Consider the following 17,519-nt stretch of genomic DNA (forward strand, 5'->3'; position numbering starts at 1 on the left):
TAGTCATAAAGAGAAAGGAACACATAGAGTTATGTTGTTTTAAAGCCATTTTCTGTCTGTGGCTCTTGTCTCTATTTAACAACAAACTTTTTTAGCCTGTAAATTTCTTGCACAGTGAATTGTTCAGTTCCTTCACCCCTCATTAGTGTTCCAACTGACTCAATAAACAATCTCCGATCAGGAAAATAATCCACAACGTACGTTTTTCATATTCTTAATTTTGTGCAAAAAAGCCCTGATTTCCACAAACAAATGTTCACTCTGTTTTACTCTATTTTTACTGTGTTGCCTCATCTGAATCATCCACTGTGCTGTGTTCACTATCATCACGTTTAACATCACTGTCACTATAGTTCCTGGCTCTATCCATCTTTGTCTTAACCCTTTTCCTCTTGATAGAAGGAGTTTTAAAAATCTCTTCTTCATTGACTGATTCACTGTCCACTCCTCCCTCTAGAACAGTCTCTACAGCCTCAACCACATTACTACATTCAGCACGGGCTTCTTCCCATCCCCATCTGACCCTTCTATCTCCATGTCATTCACCTGTTCACTCACACTCTCTTTTGTTTTTCCACCATCCATCACATTATCCTGTCACGGCTCTCCCACTACACCCCCACCACCGTCCTCAGCAGTGACAGCATCAGTCTTCTCTGGACATGCACGTCTTATGTGCCCCTCTCGTCCGCATCCAAAACACTTCATTGTCTCAGATGAAGCAAAAACAATGTAATCAAATCCATCAATCTTAAATTTAAAAGCAACACTAAGTTTGTCTGTTTCACTTTTCAAAATCATGTGAACCTGGCATCTAAAACATACAACATGTTTCAATAACGGCGATTTACAGCCTAAAGGAATCCTTTTCATATGAGAAACTACTTTTCCGTGCCTTGATAGTTCTGCCAATAATATCTCATCCTTTATGAAAGGGGGCACATTTGACAGTGTGACTTTCCTTGCCAGCTGAACCAAAGGCATTACCGGGGTAAAAGTGTCTTTTATTACCACCCCACTTTGAACAACACTAGTCACTTTCTCTATGCTATCGAGAAAGATAACGACAGCCAGGGACGTGCAGAGAGTTCCTCAGGGGCAGGGGCTCAAATGTAAAAAGGGGGCATATATATATATATATATATATATATATATATATTAGTATTATAAGTATATACTACTATTTTTAATGTTTTTTTAAAGAAGCCTTTTATGCTCACCAAGGCTGCATTTATTTGATCTAAAATACAGAAAACAACAGTAATATTATGAATTATTACTACAATTTGAAATAATTGTTTTCTATTATAATACACTTTATACTATTATAATATACTAACCTTTGATACTTTTTTCAGGATTCTTAAGGCCTCATTATGCTTCTGCATCAACTCCACGGCGTAGCTACTTAAAATAGAAATATTTTGTAACAATATACACTACCGTTCAATAGTTTTGGGTCAGTCATTTTCTTTCTTTTTTTTTATAAAATAAATTATTACTTTTATTCAGCAAGGATGTGCTAAATTTATATAAAAAAGTGACAATTAAGACTTATAAAAGAATTTCTATTTTGATTTAATGTTGTTCAATTTAACTCTTTATTCATCAATGAATCCTGATCCTGAAAGGATCAATAAAAAAACTGTTTCCAACATTGATAATAAATCAGCATATTAGAATGATTTCTGAAGAATCATGTGACACTAAAGACTGAAGTTATGGCTGTTGAAAATCCAGCTTTGCATCACAGAAATAAATTATATATTTTTTTAAAGTATATTAAAATAGAAAACTATTATTTTAAATTGTAATATTTCTTTTAAATTGAAGTCATTTTTACTACTTAGGGACCGTTCGGTATTTATGGAAGGGGCCACCGGAGGAAAATAGGGGAGGGTCATGCCTTTTTTTTCTTTGTTGAGGGGAGGGTCATCCAACTTTTTTTTAGTCTAGGGGGAGGGTCACTCAACTTTTGTATTCATGAAAACAGCAAAATTTCAAAGTGGCTTGTTCGGTGCATATTTCCAATGTAGCTCCATGTAGCTCCCTCAGTCCCCCCTCTCCATCGCTAGCAGATGGGTCTGAGCCTCGCGCTGTGGGTTTCGAGTGGTGAGACTGCGCCCGACCCTCGGGTGAGTCGCGAGAATTAAAAAATGGGTCGCCAGTGATTTAAGAAAAAAAAAAACATTTTTGAATCTGTTTTCATATTAATATTATTGATGATATCAACTTTGAGTAAAATTACACTGAAAAATCTTTCAAATACATGTAAAATAAATACTCCACATGTCACATGACCCACGTACAATCAATCAGTGGTCGCTCTAGAAAAAAGTTTGAAAACCATTGAGAGGGCACAGCAAAGAGCAAATGTGATTTCTGGCGCCAATACGTAGGCAACTCTTCAAATATCCTTTCGGTCCCGGTGATTTGAAATTGTGCAAACAACAGCTTTTTCGTCTGAGAAATGGAGTTTTGGATAATGTTCAGCTTCGGCAGCTTAAAGGTAATACCTATATGCTAAAATATATAATGACTGAGGAAGCCTAGTGACGAGTCCATAGCAACCAGTAAATGTGTTGAATTTGTTATACCCACTGTCACTGTGCTTTGTTGAATGGTCTCATTGCAGGGCCGGCGCGTCCATATAGGCGAACTAGGCAATTGCCTAGAGCGGCACTTTTGTAAGGGCTGCAAAATGTGTGCCAACCGGGAATGAACAATTCACAAAATAGGTTATATATATGATTTACTGAGCTGCCGCCGCCCCATAGCGACGGCGCGCCCCTGCTCTCACGAGTCATGACAGGGTGATGGGAAGTTCGGATCATTTCACTGACTCTCTTGAGTCATTCGAGTCATTTAGTTTATTTCATTTCGTCACTTCGTCATGAAGTGCGGCGATCGGAACCCGGAGGCCATTCTGCCCCTAGCTGTATATGAAAGCATGGGAAGCGATCCCAGGGATATCAGAATGGGTTCTGAGGACAATAAGACAGGGCTATTCACTACAGTTTGCTCGCCGTCCCCCGCGCTTTCAAGCACAGAAATAGCGAAACTGTTGTGCAAAGGGGCGATAAAACCGGCTGTAAAGGCCTGACGCGCTCAGAGAAGGAGGTACCGGTTCTATGACTCCTTTGCACAACAGTTTCGCTATTTCTGTCCGGAGTAGATGTGCTACTTCCGTATTCACTTTCGTCGCGGTCCGTGCTCGAAAGCGCGGGGGACGGCGATGGAAACTGTAGTGAATAGCCCTGTCTTATTGTGCTCAGCACCCATTCTGATATCCCTGGAATCGCTTCCCATGCTTTTACATGTACAGCTAGGGGCAGAATGTCCTCCGGGTTCCGATCGCCGCACTTCGTGGGCTCGGGAAACTGAACCGGAGTCATGGGCGCGGCGCGCGCGCCCTCGGTGCTTGAATACGGCGGCTCGCTGACAGCGGTGGCTGGCTGTTTCATATGTGACGTCCCGATTGCTTTGAATGGGGAACGTTTTGTGATCAGGGAACAGACTTAATGGACTGGCAACAATCTCCATAGAACATAGAACTGGCACAGAGAATCGAAATAGAGGATGCAGTTAAGACCTTTGCTGCGATGAAGGCCCGCCGTGTGCGCTTCTGAAACGTAAGTTAAGCTTTATTTGCTCTTTAGTCATTATTTAAGATGCTGAACCTGCTGATGATATAACGTCCTTGCGGACATTTCATTTGTGTGTGTTTTACGCACATAAGAAAGTGGTGTAAAAAGATTTGCAACAGTAATTTGAGGAGGTGAAATGTGATTATTTGGAAAAGTCCTGTCATAACTGCTTAAAGAAAAATCCCAGCAGGCATTTGCCTCCTGCATAAACTTTAATATTGTTGACATTTTGGGCACACGCGCGTTGGGCACTATTTGCGTTATATGTAGGCCTATGGCTTATTGGTCTTTGTGTTTTGTTGCTGGTTTTGCGTTATATGTATATGGCATATTGGTATTTGTGTGTTGTTGCTGGTATACGTTGCAAATAGAGGGGCGGCACAAGTGTTTTTCGCCTAGAGCGGCAGAAGTGCACTCGCCGGTCCTGGGTCTCATTGTTATATTTCATGTGAATAACGTTACTAGTTAACGTTAACGTTAGATGAGTAGTATGCAGGAAGCGTTGCTTATTGTGTTTCCACAATAATGTGAGTAAAATCTACTGAAATGGCCACCATAAACGTGGAGTGTGATGTGTAACGTACGCAGAGGTTTGTTGTTTGTCAAAGTTGTAAAAAAAAAACAATGGCTTCTGAACATCTTTACCAAGCGCAAACGAATACAGAACTCAAAAAATTATCGGGGATGGTTATGCATTTTTTCACAATCATTTTGGAGGGTCATAGAAAAATTATTGCTGGCGAAGGGAGGGTCAAGTCTTTTTTGACAACAGATCTCAAAACTCCTCCGGTGGCCCCTTAAATAAATAACGAACAGTCCCTTACCATTAATGCTACTTTTGGTGCTGTTTTATGCAGTGCTTTGTAGTCAATTAGCATCCACTGTTTCAACGATGCAGATTCAGATCGCTTCATAAAAGCAATTTTCAAATGATTTATGAATGACCAGAAAATTACCGCTCCACTTCACATTGTCCAATGAAATTTGAACTTCTTGTGCCCTGCATGTGCCAGATGACGATTGGTCGGTGTATTATACATGACAAACAGGCTTCAATGAATTATGTAATATTTTAAAATATGTGATATGCTGATTTTTAATTGAATTGACACACTACCTTTTATTATTGAAAAAAAAAAAGTTTAAAAATTGCCGTCGTGCCATATAGGCCTAGGCTACTCACTGAAAGAACCATATTTGGCTCGAGAGCATCGGTTCCCGAGCAGTCTGTGGAATACATTTTACAAAGTGCATTTTCATTTTAAAACGCATAACCTTCGCTACGGTTGCGCCTGCTGTCCACACACACTACTCCGGAGTTTTCGACCCACGAAGGGAGACTGACCTCTTCAGTCAAGTCCGAAGCAAGACAGTCACACGCAAGCGATGCAACCCATACAGTAGCAACGCATTATGGCAACGACACCTCAGACTGACAGAAACGTAAAAATATACTAGTGCGCCGCTGCGCAGAGACGCAGGGGGGGGGAGAGAGAGAGGGATCGCTTCAGAACTCCTGACCTGATATTTAGATACACTATTCAATAAATATATTTGTTTGACAGGGAAGCTCTGCGCAAACAGGAATTATTTTTCAAAAATAAAAAAAAAGCACCCCAGAAAAAAGGGCACTTTCTCTCCAGGAGTAAAAAGGGCAGGTGCTCAAGCCCCTTTTGATGTCTATGTGTGCACGTGCCTGACGACAGCACTACTCATTCGTGACACTGACATGATACTGTCGTACCCGACGGCCTTTCCAACCGCGAGACTACACTCTTCAACTGAGCAATTCATCACCGGCACGATTTTGATTCTGTGCCTGCGTGAGATTCTGTCAAACGCCACTCGATCTAAAGCCGCCAGTGCTGCCATTGCCGGTTTTCAGTGCACCTGGCCAGCAAACGCTGGCCGGTGGCGTTCTCAGCTTATAACCTCGCACAAAGACTTGCTTTTCTACACAACAACTCGAACTAAAAAAACATTGTAATCAAACAAGACGAGAGAAAAAAGTTTTAGAAAAGGGACAGAAAAAACTCACTCGTTTCGCACTACACTCTCACGCAGCCTCCGCTCACATGCGCACAGACAGAGAGGGAGAGAGAGAGAGAGAGGGGGAGAGAGAGAGAGGGGGAGAGAGAGAGAGAGAGAGAGAGAGAGAGAGAGAGAGAGAGAGAGAGAGAGAGAGAGAGAGAGAGAGAGAGAGAGAGAGAGAGAGAGAGAGAGAGAGAGAGAAGGCTGGGTTATTTTGGTTTGCTTTTAGTTTAATATCATATTGGAATGATCGCTTCAGCCGGCTGTTTTGAAGTGATGGTACATTGGCTTCAATCTACAAACTCTGAACTGGTGAAGTTCTGAATGCTAATAACATTAGCAAGAAATATAATTTCATCATGTAATATTATTTTCAGTATTATTATTACTTTTTATTTGTATCCATAATAATTTGTAATCAAGGTTAAAGACCGTAATAGAGTGGTTAAAGACCGTAATAGAGTGGTTAAAGACCGTAATAGAGTGGTTAAAGACCGTAAAAGTAATAGAGTGATTAAAGACCATAATAGAGTGGTTAAAGATCGTAATAGAGTGGTTAAAGACCATAATAGTAATAGAGTGGTTAAAGACCTAATAGAGTGGTTAAAAGACCGTAATAGAGTGGTAAAAGACCGTAATAGAGTGGTTAAAGACCGTAATAGAGTGGTTAAAGACCGTAATAGTAATAGAGTGGTTAAAGACCATAATAGTAATAGAGTGGTTAAAGACCGTAATAGAGTGGTGAAAAGACCGTAATAGAGTGGTTAAAGAACGTAATAGAGTGGTTAAAGACCGTAATAGTAATAGAGTCCGTAATAGAGTGGTTAAAGAAGACCATAATAGAGTGGTTAAATACCCTAATAGAGTGGTTAAATACCGTAATAGAGTGGTTAAAGACCGTAATAGAGTGGGAATAGTAATAGAGTAGTTAAAGACTGTAATATAGTGGTTAAAGACCGTAATAGAGTGGTTAAAGACTAATAGAGTGGTTAAAGACTGTAATAGAGTGGTTAAAGACTGTAATAGAGTGGTTAAAGACCATAATAGAGTAGTTAAAGACTGTAATAGAGTGGTTAAAGACCGTAATAGAGTGGTTAAAGTCCGTAATAGAGTGGTTAAAGAAGACCGTAATAGAGTGGTTAAAGACTGTAATAGAGTGGTTAAAGACCGTAATAGAGTGGTTAAAGGGATAGTTCACCCAAAAATTAAAATTCTGTCAGTATTTACTGACCCTCATGTTGTTCCAACCCCGTAAGACCTTCGTTCATCTTCGGAACACGAATTAAGATATTTTTGATGAAATCTGAGAGCTGGATCACTCCTCCATAGGCTTCAAAAGGATTGAAACTTGCCGGCCTCGAAAAGTTATTAAAGACATCGTTAAAATAGTCCAAGTGACTACAATGGCTCAATCTTATGTTTATCAAGCGACAAGAATAGTTTTTGTGCGCAAAAACAAACAAAAATAACGACTTTATTTCAACTATTCATTTCCTTCTCTGTTGGCCTCTAGTCAGTTTACTTAGTGTAATAGCGTAGAGCTTGTCACACGTAGACTCACTATTGGCCGACGCTGGTCATGTGTGTGATGCGTGTGACGTACAACAACAGAAGCTCTACGCTTTTACACTGGTGAACTGACTCGAGGCCCACTGGTAAATGGTTTACTGACCATGGTATTACTGTGCTCAATTGGCCTGCCAACTCTCCTGACCTGAACCCCATAGAGAATCTGTGGGATATTGTGAAGAGAAAGTTGAGAGACGCAAGACCCAACACTCTGGATGAGCTTAAGGCCGCTATCGAAGCATCCTGGGCCTCCATAACACCTCAGCAGTGCCACAGGCTGATTGCCTCCATGCCACGCCACATTGAAGCAGTCATTTCTGCAAAAGGATTCCCGACCAAGTATTGAGTGCATAACTGAACATAATTATTTGAAGGTTGCCTTTTTTTGTATTAAAAACACTTCTTTTATTGGTCGGATGAAATATGCTAATTTTTTTAGATAGGAATTTTGGGTTTTCATGAGCTGTATGCCAAAATCATCAGTATTAAAACAATAAAAGACCTGAAATATTTCAGTTGGTGTGGAATGAATTTAAAATATATGAAAGTTTAATTTTTATCATTACATTATGGAAAATAATGAACTTTATCACAATATTCTAATTTTTTGAGAAGGACTATAATGATTAATGTACAGTCAGATTTTCGGTCTATGTGCCAGTAAATGGTAAATGGACTGCATTTATATAGCGCTTTGACAGACCCAATGGCCACCAAAGCGCTTTACATATTTGCCTCACATTCACCCATTCACTCACTCATTCATACACCGACGGCGGTGTCAGCCATGCAAGGCGCCATCCAGCTCGTCGGGAGCAGCTAATCAAATCAAACCAGTGAGTGACTAAGTAGTAGAGTAAGTAGTGACTAAGTCGTGACTCGTAGTTTACGCTCAAACGTGAGTATCGGCTGACTATGCTAATGTCTTGGTGTATTTGTAATGAATAATGACTGATGTTAGCTACTTTCTTTTCTTTTGTAGAAAGGACTTTTCATCATATATGTCAGTTCACTTATATCACTATTGGACCATACCACTCTTGTTGTTTTACTTTACTATGTTCATTATATGCGCATCGTTTGGATCCACTACATGTCTCCGGAAAGCGAGAGGTATGGATCTGGGTATCATCCCGCTGTAGCGAGGCTACAGGCGCGTGGCCTTAATAAACGTAGCGTTGAGGTCAGCGAGGCAAACACCATTGACTGTCTTCACCTCTCACTCACTGGATAACCTTGTGGATTTATACTTCTCATCACCATCATTTGCACAGAGACAAAGACTGCTTGTTCGTTTATATTGTTTATTTTTGGGGCAATTATATATATATGCATTTGTGGAATAAAATAGGGAAAAATATATATTTGGTGACTGAAGTGGTTTTATCTTTCAATACTGGTCGAATTTCTGTTGAGCCCCCTCAGAGTAACACCTTAAAAAAATGGGGGTGTTGCAACTCGATCGAAGAATGCTCCCTTTGCAATTGCTGGAGCTGTCAATCAAACAGCGCGTGTTTATCAATTACTAAGTTCTGGACTCGCTCCAAAACTCCCGTAATAATCAACGAATCTCTTATTTACATTGTGTTTGCACTGTTAGTTATGATGAAAGCATTTATTAGTGTGCAGAAATCAAGTTGAATGACGAGTTGTGCGCTCAACATGTCTCTGATCGGCTACATGTTCATCACTGCAACATTTCATGCCACTATATAAATATAATGCCATAAATCTAAATATAATACTTTAATCAACACTTTACATGAATAGTTAATCTTGAGAGCTGTAATTGTAAAAGCTTACTAAAAGTTTTCAAGAGAGTTCCACTTTGGCTAACATCTTTGCATATGTGTTTGCATATCACAGCAGTGGGCGTTTACACTGAAGTCTCACAGCAAACCCTTCAAACCAGAGTTCAAATCAGAGGGCTAAAATCAGGGTAGAAAAAATGCCCTTTATTTCTAAATAATGACAATTTTTAGATTGTACAATTTATAATTTTATAAATTATACTAACATTATAAATGCACCACAGGAAACATTATAAAACAACAAAACAAAGCAGTTCATGACCCCTTTAATATTGCAATATTCAATAACATGTTAACCCTTAGGGGTCTAAGGTGTTTTTGGGGTCCTTGAGCCGTTTTGACATGCCCTGACATTTGTGCTTTTTTCAGTTGCTTATAAACATATTAATGGCAAAGGTGTCATTACACTCTATTCAGCACAAACATGGCGACCATAATATTTGAGCAACATGTATGTACATGTTTGTATTTTTAAGAGAATATAATATCATCTTAGTTGATAATTCAATATACCTACTTTTTTTTTGACAAAACATCCCATACTATATATTTAACATATGAGAAGAAATTGGCGAACAAAAGCTTATTTGATGCGACAGTAGTCTATTTTACTGTAAAAACTTTAAAATCTATCCAAAACTAGTAAATAAATCTTGTCTAAACATTCATATTTCATCTGTAACATATCGTTTTTATTATATATTAATATAGGGCATATAAATGTGAATTTGTAATTTAATATGTTGCTTATACAAAGACATTTTATTTGATGTATTAATATAGGGCATATAAATGTTGATTTGCTATTTAATGTGTTGCTTATAGAAAGACATTTTATTTGAACATATTTCAGTCGATTTGTACTCATATTAGTATAGCAATATAGTTTGGGAAAAGCTAAACTAGTAGATATGTTCATGTTCATGTAAAAATAGCATGTTGTAAGTGCCTGTAGTAAACAACAGCGCGCATCTGTGCTGTTCATTCACAAATAGACACGCGATTCATATTTAAAAAGTCTTTTTGCGGTTTACATACACTATATTGCGATTAGAACAAAGCCCTTAAGAATAAAGAACTTACTATTCACAATCCTCATATGGATCCATTGCTCTTCGAAATGAAACTGAAACCAGCACTTCTGAGGGTAATTTTTCCAGGAATATATTACTATTACGCTATTATTATTCCTCACAGCGTCGCAAGACGATGCAAAGTACATGGATCTGATTAAGCTTGGTGTGTTTTAGCGAGTTGATGTGGGCGGGTTTGCATGGATCGCCTCAGATCATTTGCGTTTCAATAGCGCTCACTCTCAGTAGGCGTGTTCACATTAGCAGATAATGAGTTGCCATGAGAACGACTGACATCGCTCTTTTCATACAGAATACATAAACAGAGAATATTTATTTTCGTTTTGAATTAGATAATTTAAAGTAGACACTTAAATGACTATAAAGATATATTGCTCTTACCTGTGACTAGTATTCGCTGAGTTTTGTTTAAGTTTAGAGACGTGCTCCAGACAAAATCTTCACTGAGACGGAGAGGCAGAAAGCATACCCTGTTTATTTTCTTTATTTTACAAAACCACAATGTTTTGTTGCATTGTAAGTGGACACATAAAAAAGTAGACATTTAACAGTTATTTTTTTCATATTTCTTAAGTCTGTATGACCATAAATGACCTTGTATTTTAAGTCTATTTTGCTGCTATGTGTAAAAAATCCAACAAAACACCCCAGCGCGTTTGTCAACCCCAGAGGCTTAAAAAAACCTATTCTGAGTTGTAATAATCGAAATATATTTAAAAGTAAAGAATATCTAAAAATATCTTCTGTTGTAATTAGGGCTGTCAAAATAACGCGTTAATTTCGATTAATTAATCTGAGAAAAAGTAACGTGTTAAAAAAAATAATGCAGATAATCCATTCCGTATTGACCTTTGACGGGGAGCCGTTCTAGCCACCATTCGACTGTAAAATGAAGGAGAGAGACGAGAACGCGCTGCCTGGATCATTGACTGAAACATTTACTTATAAAAAACGGCCTGATGGAAGTGTTGATAAAAAATAAAGTCGTCTGCATTGTCTGCAGCAAGGAATTTGCATATCACCAGAGTTAGTCAACTCTAAAATGCCACATCAATGCAAAGCATCCAGGAGTTAATGTTAAATCCGGAGGTATGACCTAGCACGTCCCTTGATACCAACTCTAGCAGTCAACGTCATCATCAAACCACACTGGAGCAAACACTGAAACGCAAATCTGTATTTGACCGACTGAGCAATTCCCTTGCTAAATGGATCGCAATGTCCTGCAGACCAGTTTCAGTGATAGAAGACAGAGGGTTAGCAGAGGTTTTGGAAATTGCCTCTTCAGACATAACATATAACCCGCCATTGCAAAACACCATTATGTTAAATATCCAGCAGCTGTACGACACTGAAAACAAAACAAAAGGAGATGTATTGATGGGAGTGGAATATATCGCGCTTACAGGAGATCACTGGACTTCAGTTAGCAATCACAATTACCTTGGTGTTACGGAAAATAATAATAAAAGAGTTTTTGAACTTTGTCACTAATGCTGATTATTCATTGATTCATTTGAATTGAAATATTTAAAATACTTTAACAGCAAAAATTATATATGCGATTAATTTAGATGAATTAATCACAGAGTATGTAATTAATTAGATTAAATTTAATCGATTGACAGCCCTAGTTGTAACACAACTTACCTCAGTATCTCCAATTTACACTTTATATTCTTCAGTCCACTGCAGAGCAGTTTCCCTCCTGAATCCTGCAGTTTATTATTGTTCATATTCAGCTCTTTCAGATTGGTATCTGATCCAAGAACAGTAGCCAGAGCTGAACAGCTTTTGTCTGTTAAGCCACAATCATTTAGCCTGCAAGACAAATAAATTACATCACGAAGTTAGGTGGAACATTTTTATATAAAAATATAAAATATACATTTCCATTATTTTTTATTATATATATAAATGAGCTACACACTGACAAAACTATCATTTTCTATATATTAATTTTGATAAAGTCAATAATTTGCTCAATTAAATGAGACATGGTTAAATAAAAATATTTTTGTTAAGATTTATGAAGTTATGCAAGAGCATATGTGCTTTATAGCAGAAGTTGAAGAGAACTACATAGTGACAGTTAGAGAAAATAACTGTAAACCAGTGTGTTGTATGATAACAATACTGTTGTGCTTCATCCTCTGCTAACTCAACCGTATAAAGCCTAATGTATCATGTTTGATACATGAATGTCTAAGACCTCTAAATTATAAATTGGATCAAAACTTGGCTGAAAATAAAATCTGCTAAAAGTCTACTACATGCCTTCTATCATCTGATTGGTAGTTCATAATTTTTAGCAAGTAAACGGCCTTTCAGTTTAATTCTAAATCAGTGGTTATTTTTTCTTCTTTTTTTTTTTTTGCTGTGAAATCTTTACTGATTAAAGTAAACCCAAGAGAAGAAACCTAAGATTTTCTTTATAATTATTAATGTTTCAAGACTACAATTAGATTAAAGAAACTTTTTTTGTTGTTGAAAAAAACATGTTAAAATGTATATATCAGATATGATTCAACAGGCTTTTGATAAACGTTTATTTGTATCTCTCAATCATCTATGTATTGCATTGCAATATGTTTTGTCCGCCACAATTAAAACTACAGAACTAAAACTTATGAAATTTTAACATTTAAAATATTTTTTTTTTTAGGAGAAATAAAGTAACAACTGATAATATATGTATTTTCAATAATCTATTATACCTTGGATTAGACCATAACATGACATAATGTATTAAGTGACTTACAGAGCTCTTCTGGAGGCTTTGATGACTGCCAATAATCTAATGACACACTCGTCTGATTTCTGGAATTTCCGAAGCTCAAACTCCTCCAGCTCTTTCTCTGATGTCAACAACACAAAGACCAAAGCAGACCACTGGGCAGGTGAAAGGTCACCAGATGAGAGACTTCCTTTGCTAAGCTGTGTCTGAATCTCATCCACCAGAGTTTGGTCGTTCAGCTCATTCAGACAGTAAAACAGATTGATGGATCTCTCTGCAGGAAGATTATCTTCTAATTTCTGCTTGATGTACTGAACTATTCCCTTGTTGCTCTGGTCAGTGCTGTCTTGCTGTGTTAACAGACCTCGTAAGAGTCGTCGATTGGACTGGAGCGACAGACCGAGGAGGAAGCGAAGGAAAAGGTCCAGGTGTCCATTGTCACTCTCGAGCGCCTTGTCCACTGCAGTCTTGAGAAAATCAATCATGGTTTCATTTTGCTTTTCCTGTTCTGTAGACTCATGATCAAACACACTTGTCTTGTTGACGTCCAGAAACAGATGTGCATAAAGGGCTGCAATAAACTCTTGAATGCTCAAGTGAACAAAGCAGTACATGGTACCAAGAATGATCCCTGTTTCCTCCTTAAAGATCTGGGTACACATGCCTGAGTACACTGATGCCTTATAGACGTCAATACCACAGGCTTCTAGGTCTGTGTCATAGAAGATCACATTGTTTCTTTCCAGCTGATGAAATGCCAGTTTCCCCAGTGAAAGGATGGCATCTTTATCCCAGGAAACATCTGGTGTGTATTCTCCATCATACTTTTGGCGGCTTTGCTGGATCTGAAAGTGGAGAAAGTGTGTGTACATTTGTGTCAGAGTCTTGGGAGTGTCTTCAGTGTTTGATTCCTGCTGTGTTTTAGAGATATTATCAGCCTCAGTGTTTTTCACATCATTATTTCTATTCTCCTCCAGAATGTTCTGGAGAACAGTGGCTGAAATCCAGCAGAAGACTGGGATGTGACACATGATAAAGAGACTCTTTGATTTTTTAACATGATCTATGATTGTGTTGGCCTGATTCTCATCGGTAAACCTTTTTTTGAAGTACTCTTCCTTCTGTGCGTCACTGAATCCTCGTATCTCTGTCAGCCGGTCGATACAGTCAGGAGGAATCTTACTGGCAGCTGCTGGTCTGGTGGTGATCCAGATGAGAGCAGAAGGAAGCAGATTTCCCTTCATGAGGTTCGTTAGGAGAACATCCAGAGAGGCTGGTGACGATACATCACGCCACGTCTCATTACAATCAAACTTCAGAGGAAGGCGACATTCGTCCAGTCCATCCAGGATGAACAGGACTTTAAATGTATTCCTTCTTGTAAGGTTCAGTCCTTTTGTCTCTGGGAAAAAATGAGTTATAAGGTCCATTAAACTCAGTTTTTCTTTCTCCTTCAAGTTCATCTCTCTGAATGGAAGAGGAAATATGAAGCTGATATCTTGATTTTCTTTTCCTTCAGCCCAGTCCAGAACAAACTTTTGCACAGAGACTGATTTTCCAATGCCAGCGACTCCTTTTGTCAGTACTGTTCGGATCTCCTCGTCTTGTTCAGGTGCTTCAAACAAATGTTTGCATTCAACCTGTATCTCTTGTGCTTCATGACGCCTGGAAGCAACTTCAATCTGTCTCACCTCATGTTCAGTATTGACCTGTTCACTGCCACCCTGAGTGATGTAGAGATCTGTGTAGATGTTATTCAGAAGTGTGGAGTCACCATGCTTTGCTATTCCTTCAAACACACATTGATACTTCTTCTTTAGGCCACATTTCAGATGAGGAATGAGGAACAGCTCATCTAAACACAGGAACAGAAAACGTCTCGGTTACGTATGTAACCCTCGTTCCCTGAGTAGGGAAAGGAGACGTTACGTCGGATGACGACGAATGGGGTTACGCTTAGAAAGCTTATCAACTTCGAGTATTACAAAACGAGCCAATGGCAAAGAAATGCCATGGGTCTGCGGAATTTGCATAGCGTATCTCCGCCCCACCTCGTGGGTATAAAAGGAGGACGCCGGCAACATGCAGATATGTTTCTTCGCTGAGGAGCCAAGACTGAGCTCAAGCGATCCCCGCGGTACAGCGGAAAGTGGCAGGCAGACGTAAAGTCTCCGTTCCCTACTCAGGAACGAGGGTTACATACGTAACCGAGACGTTCCCTTTCGTTGTCACTCCTAGTTACGTTTGATGACGACGAATGGGGTTACCAGTCTAATCACGCCACCTTCTCGGCTGTCTTCCAGTGCCCTGCGTAAATCTGAGATCCTTGTCGTGAGACTGGCACGGACGAAGGACTCCTATTTAGCACAGGAATACCAAGGTACACTGGGGAGCATATCCTATAGCTTAGAGGAAATATGCAATTATTCCCAACCCGTAGGGTGGGGGGGGGGGGGGGGGGGGGGGACTTAGAGAATACACACATAACCCAGAGGGATGCATATGGAGAACACTGGGGTGTCCAGCCGCAGGTGGAATATTTCAACCCCAGGGGTGGCAAGGTGGCTTGCCAAGGGAAAGACACATGCTCAGAGAGGCTTACAGTGGAAATACACATGTGGGGGTTGCTCAGAGGAGGGACCATGCACACGGGTGGCACCTAGCCGACGCGCAGGCAATACACACTGGCACTGACGTCAGGAGTGCTGGAGGAACTCAGGGCTTTCGGAGAAGCTCACCTGAGGAGAATATCACACGTATCCAGTCCGCGGAGTGGAATGGCGAGCAAGCGAAGACACCTGAGCGGGTCCAGTACTAGCTGGTTGAAGCGAGTACATGAGAGGAAACTGGCTCCACTTGGAGATTGTAGAATCTGGCGAATGTGTTAGGGGTCGCCCAGCCTGCAGCTCTGCAGATGTCTGTTAGCGAGGCGCCATGCGCTAGAGCCCAAGAGGACGCCACACTCCGGGTGGAGTGGGCAGTCACACCAAGGGGGCACGGTCGACCTTGCTGCTGGTATGCCAAAGCAATGGCGTCCACTATCCAGTGAGACAGCCTTTGCTTGGAGAGAGACTTTCCCTTCAGCTTCCCACCATAACAGACAAAGAGCTGGTCTGAGGTCCTGAAACACTGCGTCCTGTCTACATAGGCGCGGAGAGTGCGTACTGGACAGAGCAGTGCCAAGGCTGGGTCTGCCTCCTCCAGGGGCAGCGCCTGAAAGGTTCACCACCTATTCCCGGAAGGGAGTGGTAGGAACTTTGGGCACATATCCGAGCCGGGGTCTCAGGATCACGTGAGAGTAAGCCGGCCCGAATTCCAGGCATGCTTCGTCAACGGAGAATACGTGCAGGTCCCCTACCCTCTTGATGGAGGCCAATGCAACCAGGAGCGCTGTCTTCATTGACAGGAACTTAAGCTCCACTGATTGCAAAGGCTCAAAGGGAGCACTCTGCAGGGCAGTTAGAACCACTGAGAGGTCCCAAGAGGGAACGAGAGGAGGGCGAGGAGGATTCAGTCTCCTCACTCCTCTCAGGAACCTGACAATCAGGTCGTGCTTCCCAACAGACTTACCTTCAACCGGGTCATGGTGTGCGCCAATAGCGGCAACATTAGACTTTCAGGGTGGAGGGAGACAGCCTTCGCTCCAACCCTTCTTGAAGGAAGGAAGCACGACAATAATCGAACATCTCCGGGGGTCTTCTCGGTGAGAAGAGCACCAGTTGACGAAGAGGTTCCACTCCAACGCATAGACGTGTCTAGTGGACGACACTCTAGCTGAAGTGATGGTAGCCACCACCGCTGGTGGTAGGGTACTCAAACCTGCCTCGTCCCGTCCAGACGCCACACGTGGAGGTTCCAAAGAACAAGAAGCAGGGTCTGCGCAAGAAGGCTCACTGGGGGAAATGCATATTTGCGGCCCCGCGGCCAGCTGTGCGCCAGTGCATCCGTGCCGAGCGTGCCCTCGGTCAGGGAATAAAACAGGGCGCAATGGGTCGAGTCGTGAGAGGCAAACAGATCTATCTGTGCGTCCCCGAACTGGTCCCAAATCAGCTGAACCGACTGGGGATGGAGTCGCCAATCTCCCGGGAGGGGCTGAAGCCGTGAGAGCTCGTCGGCTGCACTGTCCAGGGCTCCGGGGATATAAAGGGCATGAAGCGACCTCAGATGCCTCTGACTCCATATGAGGAGGTGGCGGGCGAGTAGCGACATACGGCGAGAGCGTAGACCACCTTGACGGTTGTTTGCTACAGTGGCGGTATTGTCTGAACGGACTAGTACGTGTTGATTCCTGAGCACGGCCCGGAAGCGGCGCAGAGCAAGACGTACAGCCAGCAACTCGAGGCAATTGACGTGCAGAAGGCGCTGGGGTCCTGTCCAGGAGCCCGCGGCAGCACGTCCATTGCACATGGCGCCACAGCCCGTGGAGGAGGCATCTGTCGTTACGACAACATGCCGAGAAGTTCGTTCCAGGGGCACTCCGGCCCGTAGAAAACTGAGGTTCGACCATGGGGTGAAGGTCTGACGGCAGGTCGGAGTAACTGGTACTCGGAGGGTGCCGTGTTGCCATGCCCACCTCGGGACTCGGTCGCGAAGCCAAAGCTGAAGCGGTCTCATATGAAGCAATCCGAGC

At 41.2% G+C, this 17,519-nt stretch overlaps 1 protein-coding gene across 2 annotated transcripts in view; it reads right to left on the reverse strand.

The window, feature by feature from the left end:
- LOC143724251 (protein NLRC3-like) overlaps positions 1-17,519 on the reverse strand; it is a 377,548-nt gene that overhangs the window by 60,446 nt on the left and 299,583 nt on the right. The window contains exons 8-9 of one of the 2 annotated variants that reach the window (XM_077217232.1): positions 12,914-14,744; positions 11,803-11,973 (exon numbers count right to left, since the gene is read on the reverse strand). In XM_077217232.1, the coding sequence (XP_077073347.1) occupies positions 11,803-11,973; positions 12,914-14,744 (2,002 nt within the window). Of the gene's footprint in view, positions 1-11,802; positions 11,974-12,877; positions 14,745-17,519 lie in introns of those variants that run through there. The other variant, XM_077217233.1, reaches the window with a different exon arrangement.

Source organism: Siphateles boraxobius, unplaced genomic scaffold, assembly GCF_051911475.1.
Source record: "Siphateles boraxobius isolate OS27281-9 unplaced genomic scaffold, OSU_SipBor_1 70, whole genome shotgun sequence".
Taxonomy (NCBI): domain Eukaryota; kingdom Metazoa; phylum Chordata; class Actinopteri; order Cypriniformes; family Leuciscidae; genus Siphateles; species Siphateles boraxobius.